General features: G+C 43.3%; 1 protein-coding gene across 1 annotated transcript in view; it reads right to left on the bottom strand.

Moving 5' to 3' along the window:
- Window positions 1-1,163: 1,163 nt before the first annotated feature.
- The window catches only part of Cd80 (CD80 molecule), a 28,864-nt gene continuing 12,591 nt past the window's right edge, over window positions 1,164-17,436 (bottom strand). The window contains exons 2-5 of the mRNA XM_051149906.1: window positions 10,619-10,933; window positions 6,659-6,940; window positions 3,608-3,718; window positions 1,164-1,664 (exon numbers count right to left, since the gene is read on the bottom strand). Of these exons, the coding sequence (XP_051005863.1) occupies window positions 1,588-1,664; window positions 3,608-3,718; window positions 6,659-6,940; window positions 10,619-10,933 (785 nt within the window). The 3' untranslated portion in view covers window positions 1,164-1,587. The remainder of the gene's footprint in view (window positions 1,665-3,607; window positions 3,719-6,658; window positions 6,941-10,618; window positions 10,934-17,436) is intronic.

The raw sequence follows: 17,436 nt of genomic DNA, 5'->3' as shown, positions 1-17,436 counted from the left end.
ACCAGAACACAATTACAGTCAGACCAAAGCAAAACCAAAATTCAACAGAAAATTCTATCAGTGTGGATTCTCTCATTATCTTCTGGGCTCTAGGGGGCTTGGGCAAGTCTTTTTCTCTGGTTCTGCTTTCCACAATATGTGGAGTTTATATGGTAGGCTCAAGCCAACCCCACTGTATACCTTCTGCTATGCTTGGTGGCCATTCCATGGTGCTGGTATCTCCAACATTCCGAGGTCATCACTGCACTGAGCTTTCACCTTCACAAGTGGCCTCCCAAAATGCCAAGGCTTAGTTGCTCTCTGTGATTTCTTTGTGCTTTCAAAACCAGCCCCATAGGGGAGACTCTTAGATATTGCCAAGTTCTGCTACCAGCTTGAGATGCAACCTTGAACCCTATGGGCTGCAGCATCCATGGGCTGAGCCCAAAGAAATACTTCTCAGTAGATTTCACCTCAATGATTCTGGTCTCTTAATCACAGCTGATTTCTCAGTCCCAGCTAACCAGCATCAATTATCTTAGTAAAGCACAGGTCCCACTTTAGTGATGCTGAACTCTTGTTAATCACAGCTTATTCTTAAGCCCCAGCAGGCTGGAGATCACATATTCTTAACACACATAGACCACTGATAGAATGTGTGAGAGACTCACAAACTTCCCTGTGAAACGTCATAAGCCAGGCCTTTGTCATTTGCATTTATCTCAATACTCTTATTTTCCAAACTCCACAGAACATTCCATTAAGCACTGAACAATAAGCATTGATGGCTTTTCCAGAGTTTTAAACACATCCACAATCCTTCACCCAAACAACAGGTCAAGTCTGTCAGTACAACACCCCACTCCTAGTACCAATTTCAGTTCTTGTTAGGTTTCTGTTGCTGTGATAAAACACTGACCAAAAGCAGTTTTGGAGAGGGAAAGGTTTACTTCACTTTAGAGATTATAGCTCCCATGACTGAGGTAAATCAGAGGAGAAACTCAAGCAGAAAGCGAAGCAAGAACTGAAGCAAAGGCTGTGGAAGAATGCTATTTGCTAGATTGCTCCCCACCATTTGCTCAGCCCCAGTTTTTTATTTAATTTTTTCATTATTACTGTTTTTACATCACCAACCAGAGTTTCCCTTCCTCCTCTTCTCCCAGCCCCACTGGAAGGTGGGGACCTTCCCTTTGCCCCCACCCCATGCATTCCTCCACTTCTCTTCAGAAAAGGGTAGAACTCCTATAGATATCAACCAAACATGGTGTATCAAGTTGCCGTAAGACTAGCTACTTCCCCTTGTACTAACAGCCCTCTTTCTTATCCCACCCAGGATCACCTGCTCAGGGATGGTCCCACCCATAGTGCTCTGGGCCCTCCCACATCAATCATCAATTGCAAACATGCTCAACAAACTTGCTCACAGGCAACCTGATGGATGCCTGTGATGCTCATTTAAGGTTTTCTCTTCTCAGATAACACTCATCTTGGGTCAAGTTGTCCAAAAGGTTAACTAGCACTGTGCTGAAAGGAAGATTGTACCTCATGATCCAATAATAGCATGTATCCCACATGAGCAGAGAAGAGAGAAAGGAAGACAAGCTACCTTCAGACAGTTGCTTCTATAGGCCTGGTGTAAATCTTGATTTCTTCTGCACTTGCCACATTTCTTCTTTTGGAACGTCCTTGAAGATAAGTATAAATTATAACAACAGATGAGGATCCCATAAATCATGTCTGGGTATTTCAGCAATGCCTTCCTACTATCTTACACCTAGAGTATGGTTCCAAAACCAGGAGGGCTTCCGATACTCCCCCCACACGCCCCCTTTCCAGGGACAGTTGGTAATTCCTGAAAGACATTTTGTTTGTTGAAAGAGGCTGTGAGGAGACTGAGCAGCATCCCTTATATGGTAGAAGACTACTGTAACAATGTATTATTTAGCCCAGAAATGTCAATACTAGTAGTGTGAGGATGAGAGGCTCTGAACCAGGGAGCAAGACTAGCTAATTTGTATTAAAACACTATGAGCCACTGAGCTTTTGTATCCTACCCCTAAGGGGAGCTTCTCATAGCATGCTGTTATAGGGTCTGCTTGGATCCAACATAACTGAAACACCAAGTCAGTGTAGCAAAGAAAAGTCTATTGTACTCAGGCCAGTACTGATCGGTCATGGATGCAGAACAGACTTGGGAGCTGAACTGTGACTCACAGAATACTACAGAGCTTTTAAGTATGATAACCACAAAAGCCATAATCATCTGTGCCAAGTAAAATCTCCACCAATCAGTATTCAGGGAGAGGGGACTTTGCTAGGATCATTTCTTTGTGGTCCACTTATGCTGCTCTCATTGGTGGGTTTGCTCAACTGGGGCAGGGCAACTTGTCCAGCATTCATGTCTCAGCTTGCCAACTACGATGTCACTCATCCAAAGAGGTCTTGGGAACTTAAACTCTGTTTGACCCCTATTCAAAATAGGAGTTTTATTCAAAATGGCTTCCTTCTTACAATAGTAAGTGACTCCTATCTGAGCTTTGACCCTTTTTTGGTTTTGTATGCTGAAAGTTATGAAGTCAGCAGATGTTGGTCTTTCAATTTTATTTCTCAGTGTATGTGACTCCTGGTCTAGTGGATACCTTCAGGGTGATTATTGTCATAGGCCTGACATAGAAAGCCCTTGCTGGTCATTTGCAGAGGTTGAGGGCAGGCTCTGTGGAAGGCCCCAAATTTAAAATCTATACTGTCCTAGAAATCTCTTCTAATCAACTACTCCATCTCTGATACAAAAAAACGTGTTTTGAAGAAATGAGGATTGGTAAAAAGCACTCATGGCATCCACTTTATCAAGCCTTAATGACCTCTTCCACAGAAAGGCTTTTCCTCTAAATTTTGTCAAAGGTTAGAGTATCAGTCAGCATTAGAGATGCTTTCAAAGAAGTCCACAGTCATTGGTGTCTCCAAGAAAAGACGTAGTTATGGAAAATCGACAAGATTAAAGTAAAATGCATCCCTCCTTTTTAAGGCAGGGTATTGCTATAGCCTCAAAGTCTCTGTGTCACCTTGTCTACTTGTTTTGTTTTGTTTTGTTTTTTAAAGATTTAGTTACTTATTAAGTATTCAGTGCTCTGTCTGCATGTACACCTACAGGCCATAAGAGGGCATCAGATCACATTATAGATGGTTGTGAACCACCATGTGGTTTCTAGGAATTGAACTCAGGACCTCTGGAAGGGCAGACAGTGCTCTTAACCTCTGAGCCATCTCTCCAGCCCCACCCTATCTAGTTTCTAGCTTTATGTCCTCCTGTTTCAGTCTCAGGAAAGCAGAGGTTATAGGTGTGTGCCGCCATAGTTAGCTCTCAGAGCAGATCTCAAGAGTAATGTCTTCTTGTCCTTGGAATTTGAATGCCTAGACTAATACTAGGGGCATACGGTAAGGGCCCAGGATTTTCTTTTTATGGTGAGTGGACAGAACTTGATGAGGAAAAAAAAAAGAATCTAAAGTTGCTATAGATTTGTTGCAAATATGAGCAAGAGACTAGACTGATATGCTAAAGATGCACTGAAACTCACTAATGCAGTCTGGGATTCCAGGAATTAATCACGATAATAAAAGCAGTACTCACTGTTCTTTCTGAGGTACACTGTTACTGGTACTATTATTGTTGTTATTAGTAGTAGTACTGGTATTGAAATGACTACAGGCATGATCCTTCTATCAGGAGGGGCTTCTGGGGCTGTGGAAAGAAAGGAATAGCATCAGTCGTGATGTGCTTTCTACTGTCAGGTTCCTACCCTCCGCCTCTTCAGTATGCACCCATGGAGAACACACAGCTGCCGGCATTCTCTTGCATAATTCTATATTCAAATGATACAGATATTGCATGTGGTAAAAAATAAAAATTTTTTTGAGTGTTTGCTCTTACTGAGATAACTTGACATGAAGGTTCTAAGGAGATACCTTAAAAGCGATCTTGTCTTCATAGCTCATTTCTGTAGCTGATACTAGCAATGTCGCAATCTAGATAAAGCTACTTTTTTTTTTCCTCCTCTAGCTCTATTGTGCCTCCTTTGCCTTTCATGTCCTCTTCACATCCTTCATCTTCACTCTTTACTTCACACAGTGCCGCCTTAAGATTCAGGAGGTGCAGCCTGGTACAGTGGCGCACGCCTGTAAGCCCAGCACTCGGGAGGCAGAGGCAGGCGGATCGCTGTGAGTTCAAGGCCAGCCTGGTCTACAAAGTGAGTCCAGGTCAGCCAAGGCTACACAGAAAGACCCTGTCTTGAACTCTGCTCCCACCCCTCCCCCAAAATATTCAGGAGGTGCTTCACGTTCTCTTCAAGATTCAGTCTTGCCTTCCAGTCTTGAGTTTTGAGGAGACTAGAAGAACTAACAATGGCTGAGAATTGGTCCTAGGGGACCATCCTGGGAGACAGCATTGTAGGATAGCCTCTGATAAACTTCTAGACTCCTGGGGAGCCAAAGAGGGATGCAAAGCCTGCCGGGGCAGGAGGAGAAAGAGATGGGTGTGTGTGTTGCTGCCTTCCAGTCCTCTTCATTGGGGTGACAGCTCTACCATTTATTTTTCGATCTTTTTAGAAATAGCAACCTCTGAAAAACGGACAAGGATACAGTTCGAAAGGAACATTAGCAGCACAGCTTCTTTGGGATGGCTTGCCGGAAATACTAAACGCTACCTTGTTCTCAATTTTCCCCATTGCCAAGCCTCATGGATGATAACCCAATTAAAAAAAAAAAAAAAAAATAAGGTACAGAGCCAAACAGAGAATCTCAGCACAGGAGAAGCCCTTAAAGAAATGATCAGCATCCTTAGTCATCAGGGAAATGCAAATCAAAACAGCTCTGAGATTCCATCTTACACCCACCAGAATGGCCAAGATCAAAACTTAAAGTGACAGCACATGCTGGCCAGGGTGTGGAACAGGGAGAACACCCTAAAATGCTATCTGATTTTTTTTCTAGAGAAGTTTCAGCAACTCTTGTCCTAAATGTAATATTTACGTCCATTCCAAAAGAGCATCCAAAGTAAACTATATTCAAATTATGAGTACTGATTGAACTCAATATGAGCCCCACCTTTAAAGTAACATAGAATTTGTTGGTGATAGAGCTATAAAGTAAAAATAAACCATGAATTAATAAGCCATTTTCACTTTATGAGCCAAGACTTTTTGTTTGTTTATTTTTGGGATTTTTAGAAACAGTGTCTTTCTGTGATAGCCTTGGCTGTCCTGGACTCGCTTTGTAGATCAGGCTGGCCTCAAACTCACAGTGATCCGCCTGCCTCTGCCTCCCTGAGTGCTGGGATTAAAGGCATGCACCACCATGCCCAGCTATGATCCAAGACTTTTTAAAATAAAATATTAGGCTGGGTGGTGGTGGCACATGCCTTTAATCCCAGCACTCAGGAGGCAGAAGCAGGAGGATCTCTGTAAGTTCAAGGCCAGCCTAGTCTATAAAGTGAGTTCAGGACATCCAAGGCTACACAGAGAAACCCTGTCTCAAAAAAACAAAACAAAAAAATTAGAATACATAAAAAGTGACTGAGAGATGAGTTTTGAATGTTAACATCACACCAAAACAATTTGGTTTATGTTGGAGACTAGTGTTTTCAGGACTCCAAAGGAAATAGTTAAAAGAATCAATCTCAGATCTGAAAGAACAAATCATACACTACTGAACTCATAAACCACCTGAACTGTCTTAACTGTATGTAAAGAGTTAGGCATAGCCATACCACAGCTCAGAGTCAGTGCACCCGTACAGCTCTGCTTCCACACTGTGCAGACAGACGATATCCTTAGAGTGGGGCTGAGGTGGGAGGGGAGACCCAGGTGTGCCTCTGTATCCTCAGCCCTTCAAATTGCATGTGCATTTCAAGTATCTGAGTCCCATGATTACCTACCATGGGTTTAAGATACACACATTGGTTTACAAGCAATGTCTTCATCTTATTTTCCACCTTTAGAGAAAGGGAATTCCCTAAGCTTACTACCTATAAGGTAAATTATTGACTCAAAATGACCTATTTTCACCACCACTCCCCAGACATTGTCCTCAAAGACCTTCATCACATAACTTTACCAGATTTGGCTCTGGATGAACCAGTAGGTGGGATCAAACCTAGGGCTTTGGGTGTGCTGAACTGCTGCTGTTCTGACAATACACCCAGCTTGAACCAGTAGTTCTAAAAATAAAAATCTACTCCAAAAAAAAAAAAAAAACAAAAACAAAACCCAAAACAAACAAACAAAAAACCACAATGATTTGTTACCATGGGACTATTAGGACAAGTTACCCTAAAGGAATCCATCAAAGTCAGGGCCAGTGTGTGTGTGTGTGGAGGGGTGGGGGATTAAAAGGACAAAATTTAGTGCTTTCAAAAACATTACGTAAATTGAAAAATTACTGCATGATGGTTAGCAGTTATTAGGCCTTTAAAATTTAGAATATTTGTGAAAAGAAAATAAAATTAATCTAGCAATAGCCTCATTACACTTATCCAGTGACGTCAGGAAGACATAATGACACATCCCGTGTGTCCAAAATGACCACAGTGACCATCAAGTCAGTAAGTGCAATTCTACAACGCAGTTGGCTAGGTTACACTTTCAGATGATACCTAGTAGATAATTCCCCGTACAATGTCGCTTACGTTTTTCCCAGGTGAAGTTCTTTGACACTTGAGAGTTGCCATATACAACGCGACACATAATGCTGTGGTTTTTTGTCGTATTGAACTCCAGTTTGCTACTGATGGTGTACAGTTCAGAGTCAGGATCCTGGAAAACTGTTGTATTGATGCCACTTAATTCTCTTCCGTTTTCCAACCAAGAGAGCCGAGGCTCTGGGAAACCTCCAGAGGTCTCGCACATTATCGTTTTAATGTCAGCAGATGGATTTCCAAACTGAGTTATATTAGGGTCAGGGAAGTCAGCTAGAGATAGAACAAGCATACAATTATACACAGGCACAGGCTTATGTTAAATAAATGATCAAGCTTCAGTGAAAATGACAAAATAAGGTCGCATTTGCAAGTCCCCATAAGTCGTTAGTGAAACAGCTGGTTTGAATTGGCCACATCTGCTGTCTCCCACCTTGAAGGAAGGAGGTAGGAGCACAGAGAAAGGATTGGTTCCTGTGGAAAATGTTGATTTGATGCTTGTGATTGTACGAGGAGAAAAGAAGACTGATAATGTTGAGTTCCTCTTAGCTGTTTCTAGATGTTAGTCTCTTGATGGCAGCCTTAGGAGGTTAGGCTTAGACTTAGAAATGCCACAGGGGGGCTGGGCATGTTGGCACACTCCTTTAATCCCAGCATTTGGGAGGCAGAGGCAGGGGGATCGCTGTGAATTCGAGGTCCGCCTGGTCTACAAAGTGAGTCCAGGACAGCCAAGGCTAACACAGAGAAACTCTGTCTCAAAAAGAAAAAATAAAAATAAATAAATAAGTAAATTAATTAATTATTATTTTTAAAAGGGTCATAGGTCAAGTGACGTGTGGCGGTGCATGCCTGGAGACAGGTAGCTTGAACTCTACAAGTTTGGAGGCAGCCTGGAAAACATAGTGAAGACCCTGCTTCCTAAACAATAAAATAACCAGGCATGGTGGCACACGCTTTTAATCCCAGCACTGAGGAAGCAGAGGCAGGTGGTTCTCTATAAGTGAGGCCAGCCTGAGTTCTAGGCCAATCAAGGCCTTATAGAAAGACTCTGTCTCAAAAAAAGCCATACATACATACATACATACATACATACATACATACATACAGTGTTAAATAGCACAAACTTGGAGTGGTTGATGCCTATGATTTTATCTTGTAAATAAATAGACTTTGGGAACTCACAGCCCTATGGCAGAACTGAGATCTGCAGTCACATTTCTCCACACCACAACCTGCCCATGTTATACCCTTCTATCTCATCCCTTCATTTCCTCCTGATATTGGAAGTACACAAGTGGCTCCTTTTAGCTGTTGATTTAGTAAGGAACATGCATGAAGAACCTTCTGCCTAAGAGCCAGAAAACAGGTGGGAGCCTGTACATACCTACTCATATGGGCATGCATTTCCTGGACGTCTAATTCCCACATGCACCCATCACCCTGAGTCCATATTCAATACTCCCTTGCTTCTTAAAAAGTAAGGTCAGCTGAGTTGGGGGGGCATAAAAAGTAATTGGGGGGCACACCTGTAGTCATGTGTACTTTGGTGGCTGAGGGGGAGGAGTTTGAGGCCAGCCTGGGCTATATAATGAGTTCCAAACCCTCTGAGCTTTGGAGTAAGACCTTTTCTCATTTTCTCAAAAAAAAAAAAAAAAAAAAAAAAAAAAAGAAAAAAGAAAAAGAAAGGCTTGTACTTAGGTAAAACTATGTTCAAACTGTAAAATATTAAAGCTGTAATCCCAGCCACTACAATTTATTAATTCCTTGCTACTCTGACATTCTAAAGGGACAAGGAGGCCTCCTGGAGTTGACTTCATTTGTATACTTGACTTCCAGTGAGATACGAACTTGGCTTAGAGCTAAGTGTGTAAATTCTCTAAGAGTGATTCTCACTCTTAGACTTTAGGAATTTATCTCCTCCCCTCACACGTGGCAATCACAAGCCCACTTCAGTCCATTATCTGAACTTTTCTTTTAGAAGGCCACACCTTTAATCCCAGCACTCAGAGAGGCAGAAGCAGGCGGATCTCTGTGAGTCCAAGGCCAGGTTGGTCTACAAATCAAGTCCAGGACAGCCAGGGATACCCAGAGAGACTTGTCTCAAAAAAAAAAAAAAAAAAAAAAAAATCTGAGTACTACAGAGCTCTTATGTGCAGAGGTCACTTGTCACCAAGAGCACTTCTTCAGCTGAACTTTGTCCCATGACTGTGGGCACTTCCTTGGTTTTAGTCCTACTTTGCAGATGGATTAGTAATGCGTGCATTCTAGGGATGAAGGGATAAAATGGCACCGTGACTAGAAAGCACTCAGCATGGAGCCTGACACACATGACATAGTTAGGGAGATGCTCATATTTAAACCAGGTTGTCAAGAAAAGCTTCTAAAACTGCACAATGACACTGGGAGAAAAAAGGGCAGGGCACATACAGGTGTATAGCCACTAGGAGAGGGAACACCTTGCATTTGGTTGGAGGGGAAGTCATTTTAAACAACAACAACAAAGTTCACTGCTGGTGATACTCTATGATCTTGAGGCTAGCCTCCATGCCAGTCAAGGCTACATAGTGAGAACCTGTCTCAAAAACCAAAACTGAAACCCGTGGGGGAAAACGAGCCTTGCTCCTAAATAAAGTCTGATGTGTTCCTGAGCTATGAGAGTTGGCTTTATTATTTTCTACTTACTAGCTTAACCCCACCCAATCAAATCCCTGCCCTGATAGCCAACATAAAAATGTTACTTTTGTTTCTTCTAACCAATTACCATGGGTTTCAAACCTGGAGCTGTAGGGCTGGAAAGATGGCTCAGTGGTGTAGCTCTTCCAGAGGTCCTGAGTTCAATTCCCAGCAACCACATGGTGGCTCACAACCATCTATAGTGTGACCTGATGCCCTCCTCTGCAGATAAAAATGCTCATATACAATAAATAACAAATAAATAAATAAATCTTTTTTTAAAAACCTGGAGCTGCAAATCTGCAGCCCTTATGTTCTCAATCACAACTCACATGTGTTCATTTCTGCGCTCCGCTCTTGTGAGAAATAGCTCAGTAAGAGCCGCCTCTTCATGTCTGACTGAGCTTACAGCAGTCTCAGCTTTGTCTTCTACGAGATAACCTGTTCAGAGGAACTGCTCTGAGGCTCTTGCAAGACTGTGACCCATCTAAAGATTAGCCTTTTGGCACTGGAGAGCCGGCTCAGCAGTTACAAGTACATACGCTTCACTTACTCTTGCAGAGCGTACAAGTTCAGCTGCCAGCACTCACATTTGGGTGTGGCTCGGCTCAGCGGTTAAGAGCACTGACTGTTCTTCCTGAGGTCCCGAGTTCAATTCCCAGCAACCCCATGGTGGCTCACAACAACCTGTAACTCTACCATCAGAGGAAGCCAGCACCTTCTTCTGGCTGCTGAAAGCACACACAAACACACACACACATACACACACACACACAGTTGGAAACAAAAAGATCGACCCTTTGTAGCTCACGGTTGTAAACAAAATGCTTCACCCTTTGTAGTTCATATGACTCAGTTAACCCAAGTTTTGGCCACTTTTAGCAGCAAAGGGATATCCGTATTATCCTATGAACAAAGGCAGGGGCACAAATTCTTCAGAAAAGTAAAAAACGTGTAACAATTTAACTTGTTACCCGGAATAGGTAACTGTGCATCTCACAGTACAGCCACATGACATCTAAGTTACGCCCCGCAAGTCAGAAGGCATTTCAGGCCATTGTAGTGCCTGGCTACTGTGGCCTTTGATTGTCCCAATTACAAGAAAAGTGCCCTGATGGATGTTTCCACTATGAACAGTTGGGTTTTCTGTAAAACTGGAGACTCGGTCTTCAGGTATGAATTGAGATGCATCCTTCTCTGAAAAGATTGTCACCTACGTTGATTAGACATGTGCCTTTAAGGACATTACAAATCAGTAGACCAGAGAATCTCACCGACCTCTGATGGACAGCTCCCTGGAATTACAGTGCTTCAGCACGTAAGTTCCTTCATTCTTCTGAACGACACATTCGTATATGCCCCTGTCTGAGGGGAGCAGGCCCAGGATCGTCAGAGAGAAGTTGTTAGTGATGTCACATAAAGTCCGGTTCTTATACTTGGGCCACACTTCTCTTTCTCCAGAGATGACACTCAGCACCATTTCATTATCTTTTTGCCAGTAGATTCGGAGTATGGCCAGCTCCTCAACAGAAAAGTTGTAACCGCAGGGCAGCGATACCTTTTCTTTCACTGACTTGGACACTTGGCCAACATCTAAGAAGAGGCAAATAAGAAAAGAGTCTACCTTTATTGATCTAGCAAATTCTTGTGTTCCATAAAGTGACAAACCACGAATGATTCCAAAAGGATGTGGGACCTTTTTTTGGCCCCCATCACACTTTTGTTTTTGTTATTGGTTGGTTGTTGTTTTTAGACATTTGGTCTCTCTATGTAGCTCTGGTTGGCCTGGAACTTACTGTGTAGAGCAGGCTGGCCTCAAACTCACAAGATCTTTCTGCTTCTGAAGTGCTAGGATTAAAGGTGTGCCTAGCCACACCCAGCCTCAACACTTTTTTTATTATTACTTTTATTATTGCATATTAGTTGTGCAAAACAATGGGTTCATTTGTTTACTTATTTATTTTTGGGTTTTTTTCCTATTTACTTTTTATTCATAATCATAAACTTAACTCTGTAATCCAGCTAAACTTGAAGGGGAATGAGGACAATATGGAACCCAAAGAACTTCAGTGAGGGCAGAGATTACAGGGTACTAGGAGCAGATGGCGTGGGGGCGCTCTCCTGAGCTACAGAAGGAATGATCTGGTGGGTAAGATGCCCGCAAGTCAAAAGAATTGGATTTGTCCACAGTCGGAAATGGTGATCTTCCTGCTGGTCTTGCCTTTCGGACCCAAAGCGCTCCATGGCTTCCACAAAGCTCATGCCTTCTTTCACCTTCCCAAAGACCACGTGCTTGCCAGCCAGCCACTCAGTTTCAGCAGTGCAGATAAAAACAACTGGGAACCATTTGTGTTTGGTCCAGCATTTGCCATAGACAAGATGCCAGGAACTATATGCTTCAGGATGAAACTCTCATCCTCAAATTTCTCCCCATAGATGGACCTGCCTCCATTGCCATTATGGTGTGTGAAATTACCACCCTGGCATATGAATCCTGAAATAATTCTGTGAAAGGAGGAACCCCTTTCTCTCCAGTGCTCAGAGCATGAAAGTTTTCTGCTGTCTTTGGAACTTTGTCTGCAAAGAGCTCAAAGGAGACGAGGCCCAAGGGCTCACCATCCACCGCAAAGAACACGGTGGGGTTGACCATGGCTGCAGCAAGTGATGAGAGGGGACAGCAGTGTCTGCAAAGCCTGTTTTTGTTTTTGTTTTTTTAAGGCATGGTTTCTCTATGTAGCCTTGGCAGTCCTGGAACTCACTCTGTAGAGCAGGCTGGCCTCATGGAGTTCTAGCTGTTTGTACACCACTACCATCCAGCTTTCATTTATTATTTTTTAAAAAAGATTTATTTATTATTTATACAGTATTGTGCCTGTGTGTACATGTACACGCCAGAAGAGGGCACCAGATCTCATTATAGATGGTTGTAAACCGCCATGTGGTTGCTGGGAATTGAACTCAGGACCTTTAGAAGAACAGTCAGTGCTCTTAATCTCTGAGCCATCTCTCCAGCCCTTGTTTATTAATTTTATTGTGGTTAAAAAGAACTACATATAGCCACATTTATGTTAGACATTTATAATCCCAGCACTTGGGAGACAGGTGACTAGCAAACTTGAGGCCAGCTAGTTGTACACCGGGAGGCCCTGTCTCAAAATCCCACAGGCTGCGGGCGCAGCTCAATGGTAGGGTACATACAAATTATGTAAAGGTCCTGGGTTTGAGAGCCACCACGGAAAGAAATATACCACATTCACCAAATCGACCATCTTTAAGTTTACCGTGGAGAAATATCTTCACATTGTTGTGAGACAGATCTCCAGACCCTTTGTTTGTGCCATGAATCTGTGTACTCACTAAACAACAAACTCACTTTCCGTTTCCCAGTCTACTATTTGCCTCTATGGATTTGACTACTTTAGATATGCTGGCCTTTTGGTGGTTGGCCTGTTTTACTTAATGTTATACCTTCAAGGTTTATTCATCATGTGTTATTTGACAAGAGTTTCTTGCCATATGATATGAAATTCACAAATAAAATCTCTTTATCTATCACCTATCCATACCCATATATATAATATATATATTATTTTCCCAGTTTGTGTGTTGTCTAACACACACACTTAATGAATCTATTCATCTGCTGATGGACATCTGGGCTGCTTCCACCTCTTGTCTATTATGTGGATAATATTGCTGTGAACACAGGGCTCAAATGCCTCTTCATAACTCTGATTTCACTTCTTGTGGACATCTTCACAAAGTGGAACTCCTGTGACATATAATACTTCTATTTTCACCTTTTGAAAACGTCTATATTATTTTCCATAGAGTTTGCACTTCCAGTGCTTTTCAGAAGGATCTGGAAGCCACGGTTTAGAGAGCAGAAGACAACTGAATGTAAAAGACCAACTTGGCTCTGTGATAATCAAGACACAACACTGAGATCAGACTCTTGAACTAAGCATTATCATACAGTCTAGGCCCCTGTATTTTTTGAGGGTTTTCCAATGATAAGCAAGATTTCAGATTAATATGAATTCTCTCCCAAATCAAGCAGGTTTTGGTCCTGTTCCAGGCTAGCCTTGAATTCCCTATGTCACTGAGAGTGACTATAAACTCCTGGTGGTCCTGTCCCCTCCTCCTGAGTACTGGGATTACAAGTAAACACCATCATGCCTGGGGCCCTAGTACTTTTTATGTGCTCTATCTAACACATTGATACCCCAAAGATAAAAATAGCATTGACCAAACTCCGGAGGATGTGCTGTCATTTGCTCACAGACAGCGCCCTACATCATAGGGCCAATCATATCTTCCCTTACATTTCCTTTGTGGCCACTCTTTGAATGGGAACAATTGAAAATTGATCTATCTCCCCCCACCCCAGCTGATCTGTGAGGTAGAGGTCATAGCACTTTGCAGAGGCCTTGGCTGAGACTCTGAGATGCTGAGGAAGCTCACAGCAAAGGGGACTATGACTCTATGCCCGTTGACTCTCCATCATGAAGGAATAAAGGAGGCAGAAAAGAGAAAATACAAATTTAAAAGAGGGCCATATTTTAAACAGGTTATACAACAGGCCATTTCCTTATTTTTGTAGTGCATATTTGTCAACTGGCCTATTCTTCAAATTTATTACATTTTATTTGGGGTGTGACAGGGTCTTGTTTTGTAGCTCTCAAATGGATGAAAATCCTTTTACCTCAACCTCTTAAGAACTAGGATTACAGAAACATACCATCATGTACATAGCTCCAAAATTTACTTACAACCCAGAATCAATTCTTGTAGGACATTAGGCATGGGCAGAACAGCAAAACATGTGAATGTCTGACATAGCCAACAGAGGTAGAATGAAGCATGGTGCTCTGCCATTTTGTTTTAGCTTTTTGTTTTGTTTTGTTTTTGTTTTTTTGTTTTAGCTTTTGTACTGCAACAAGGGTGCTTTTGTCTGATTTCATAGTCTACTCAGTGCCATGTTTTTCACATAACAAAACTCTGTTTAAAAAAAAAATAAACCTACCCAATAGAACTTTCCCCTTCCTTTCTACAGCTCTTTCCCCATGTTGTACACACACACACACACACACACACACACACACACACACACACACAGCACTGCATTTGTCTTGTTTGAGTCAGGGTCTCCCTAGGTAGCACAGCCCGACCATCTTGATCCTCCCGCCTCAGCCTCCTAAATGCTGGGAAAGGTGTGAGCCACCAAACCTGCTACTAATATGGTTTGAATGCTCCCACTTTCATCCAGCACACTTTGATTTGGGAGAACAAATACCACTAAACCTACCACCAGATTAGACAGTGACTCTTAAGTGTCAGTTGTCAACCTGAAGATATCTAGACTCACCGGAGGGATCCGGTGTCAGGTTCAGAGAAACTCAGGAGAAGTGGCTACTGTGCTGCTTATGTGGTGTCCATGCTGGCCACTGGGCTCTCTCAGCACTGCAAACACCTGTTACAGAGTCCTGGCTCCTCTCAGCACTTCTCACCCCTCTCCCCTGTCCTAACCCTCTCCAGCCCCTGAGCTTCTCTTCCCTCCCCCAGCATCTGACTCCTATAACCCAGCCATTTCAGCCATGTGCTCTCTTGGTCCTTGGCTCTCTTGGCCTCTTTGTTCTTCTCCCTCTCCTATTCTCCTCTCTTGTCCCTCTCTCTTCCTCTCTTGCTCTCCCCACCCCCCACTGTTCAATCTGTACCTTTCTCTCTCTCTCTCTCTCTCTCTCTCTCTCTCTCTCTCTCTCTCTCTCTCTCTCCTCTCTCTCTCTCTCTCTCTCCTCTCTCTCTCTCTCTCTCTCTCTCTCTCTCTCTCTCTCTCTCTCTCTCTCTCTCTCTCTCTCTCTCCTGGACTATTCTGGATGCCTCCGGCAGTACATTCCCTCATATCTACAATAAACACCTTCTTCTTGGGGCTGGAGAGATGGCTCAGAGGTTAAGAGCACTGTCTGTTCTTCTGAAGGTCCTGAGTTCAGTTCCCAGCAACCACATGGTGGCTCACAACCATCTATAATGAGATCTGGTGCCCTCTTCTGGCAGGCAGGCACACATATAAATAATAAATCTTAAAAAAAAAAAAAAAAAAAGACCTTCTTCTTAACCATATTTGGAGTGGCTGTGCCATCATTTTTATTCAACCAGCTTTTTTTGGCATGCCTATGGGGGGGTTATCCTGGTTTCATCAAGGCAGGAAGACCTGTCCACTGTGAGTGTCACCATTTCTTAATCTGGGTCCTAGACAGTATAAAGGGAGAGAGAGATGGTCATAGGCATCCCTACTGTTCTCTTAGCAGGGATGCAATGTGACCAGCTGTGTCCCATCCCTGCTGCTGCGACTTCCCTGCCATGACAGACTATACATGGAAATTGTGGGTCCAAACAAACCCTTTCTCCTGCAAGTTACTGTTGTCTGGCCATTTTATTGTAGTGACAGGAAAAGGAACCAAGGGAACTGCTTCCCCTGATTTTAGGATTCAGCTCTGGAATAACGGAGTCCACACGGCATTGCTCCCTTTTGGCCCTGCCATTGAACCATCCCACTTTAAGATAGAGTCATCAGGTAAAGGCAACTGCTAACATCCCTGACACCCTGAGTTTGATGCTTGAACCCATATGTTGGAAGGAGAGAACCGTCCTTTGACCTCTACAGATGTGCCATGTGTGTGCATACAAACAAATAAGTAAGCAATAAAAAGGAAGAGTCCTATGGGGTTGTAATCCCAACACTTGGGATGTGGAAGAAGGAAGACCAGGATTTCAACGTTATCCTTGGTTACACAGAGAGTTCGAGGACAGCCTACACCACAAAAGACCTTGTCTCTAATGAACACAACTTAAAAAAAAAAAAAAAGAAAAGAAAAGAAAGAAAGAAACAAAAAAGAAAGAGTCCCTTTCTTTCCAGGCTTGGACTGACCTCATGGTTTCAGGTTGGAATGACTCACAAGGCCACAGCTTACCCCTGCGGACTATGGCTGTCCTCTTAGCCACCCGATGGCCCCTCTATCCTGTCTTTCTCTTGGCTGTCTGTAACCTGTCCGTGCAGTTATCCTACAGCTTGGATTTGCTAAGTGGGTTCCATTAGAAAACTTGGTCCCTGGAGCTGCAGAGATGGCTCCGTGGTTAAGAGCAGTGGCTGTTCTTACAATTCCCAGCACGCACGAGGTGGCTCACAGCCACCTGCAACTCTGATTCCAAGGGTTCTGGCACCTTCTGGCCTCTGTGGTACCAGGGACACATGGTGCACACATAGGCATGTATACGAAACCCCATACATATGAGACAAAAAAAAATTTTAAACAATCAGCACGTTTCTAGATCAGTATACCCCAGAAAAAATAACATTTCAGTAAACACCAACTCACTAGCTCCTAGAACATATCAATACCACAAAATCCCTCATCTGAGTAGACTTCCTCTGGGTTGTGGCTTAGAGGTAGTGTCCCTCTAAGGCCCAAGTTCCACCATCTGTATCTAGTTTGCCTTGTGTCTCCAGAGCCACAAAGATGCCCTTGGAGGAAGTCCATGTGTGCAGCCTCATTTCCAGGCCCTCTCTCTCCCAGAGAGCAAGATCTGGGACAATAGCACCTTCCTATCTCACCTAGGAAAGTGCTTGTGTTCCTAATTAGAGGCAGCTGGATGCTCAGGCTCCTCTTTAGGCAACTTTGCTGATTGTCACCAGTTCCTCCTCAGGCCATAAGTGACAGAAGTGAAAAGACAACCCTGCAGAGAGCTATGATAGCTAAAGATCAAGCTATGGCCTGGACACATTTAGGGGTACATGAAAGCTAAAAGATGGATAACATCGTAGACCATCTGCTCCCGTTGGCTTAGGTTCCAGTCTCAGCTCAGCTGTTTGCCGATATGTCTGTTTTCTCCTCTGTAAAAGGGATATGATTCCTGCCCTTTGCAGGGCACTGCAAAACCAAATTCAGTCAAGTGACACACACACAGAGGGGATCTCGGGACACCAAGCCTTCTGAAGAAGCATCTGCTTTCCCTCCACCTGCCCCAAATCTTATCCTGTGGTTGCTTTAATCTCACTCAGGGATCATATGGGCTGTATAGAGCTCTGGGATCACATT

The sequence above is a fragment of the Acomys russatus genome, chromosome 8 (assembly GCF_903995435.1).
Source record: "Acomys russatus chromosome 8, mAcoRus1.1, whole genome shotgun sequence".
NCBI classification, from domain to species: domain Eukaryota; kingdom Metazoa; phylum Chordata; class Mammalia; order Rodentia; family Muridae; genus Acomys; species Acomys russatus.
Note: the sequence above shows the minus strand (reverse complement) of the source record. Positions and strands in the feature narration are given on the sequence as shown.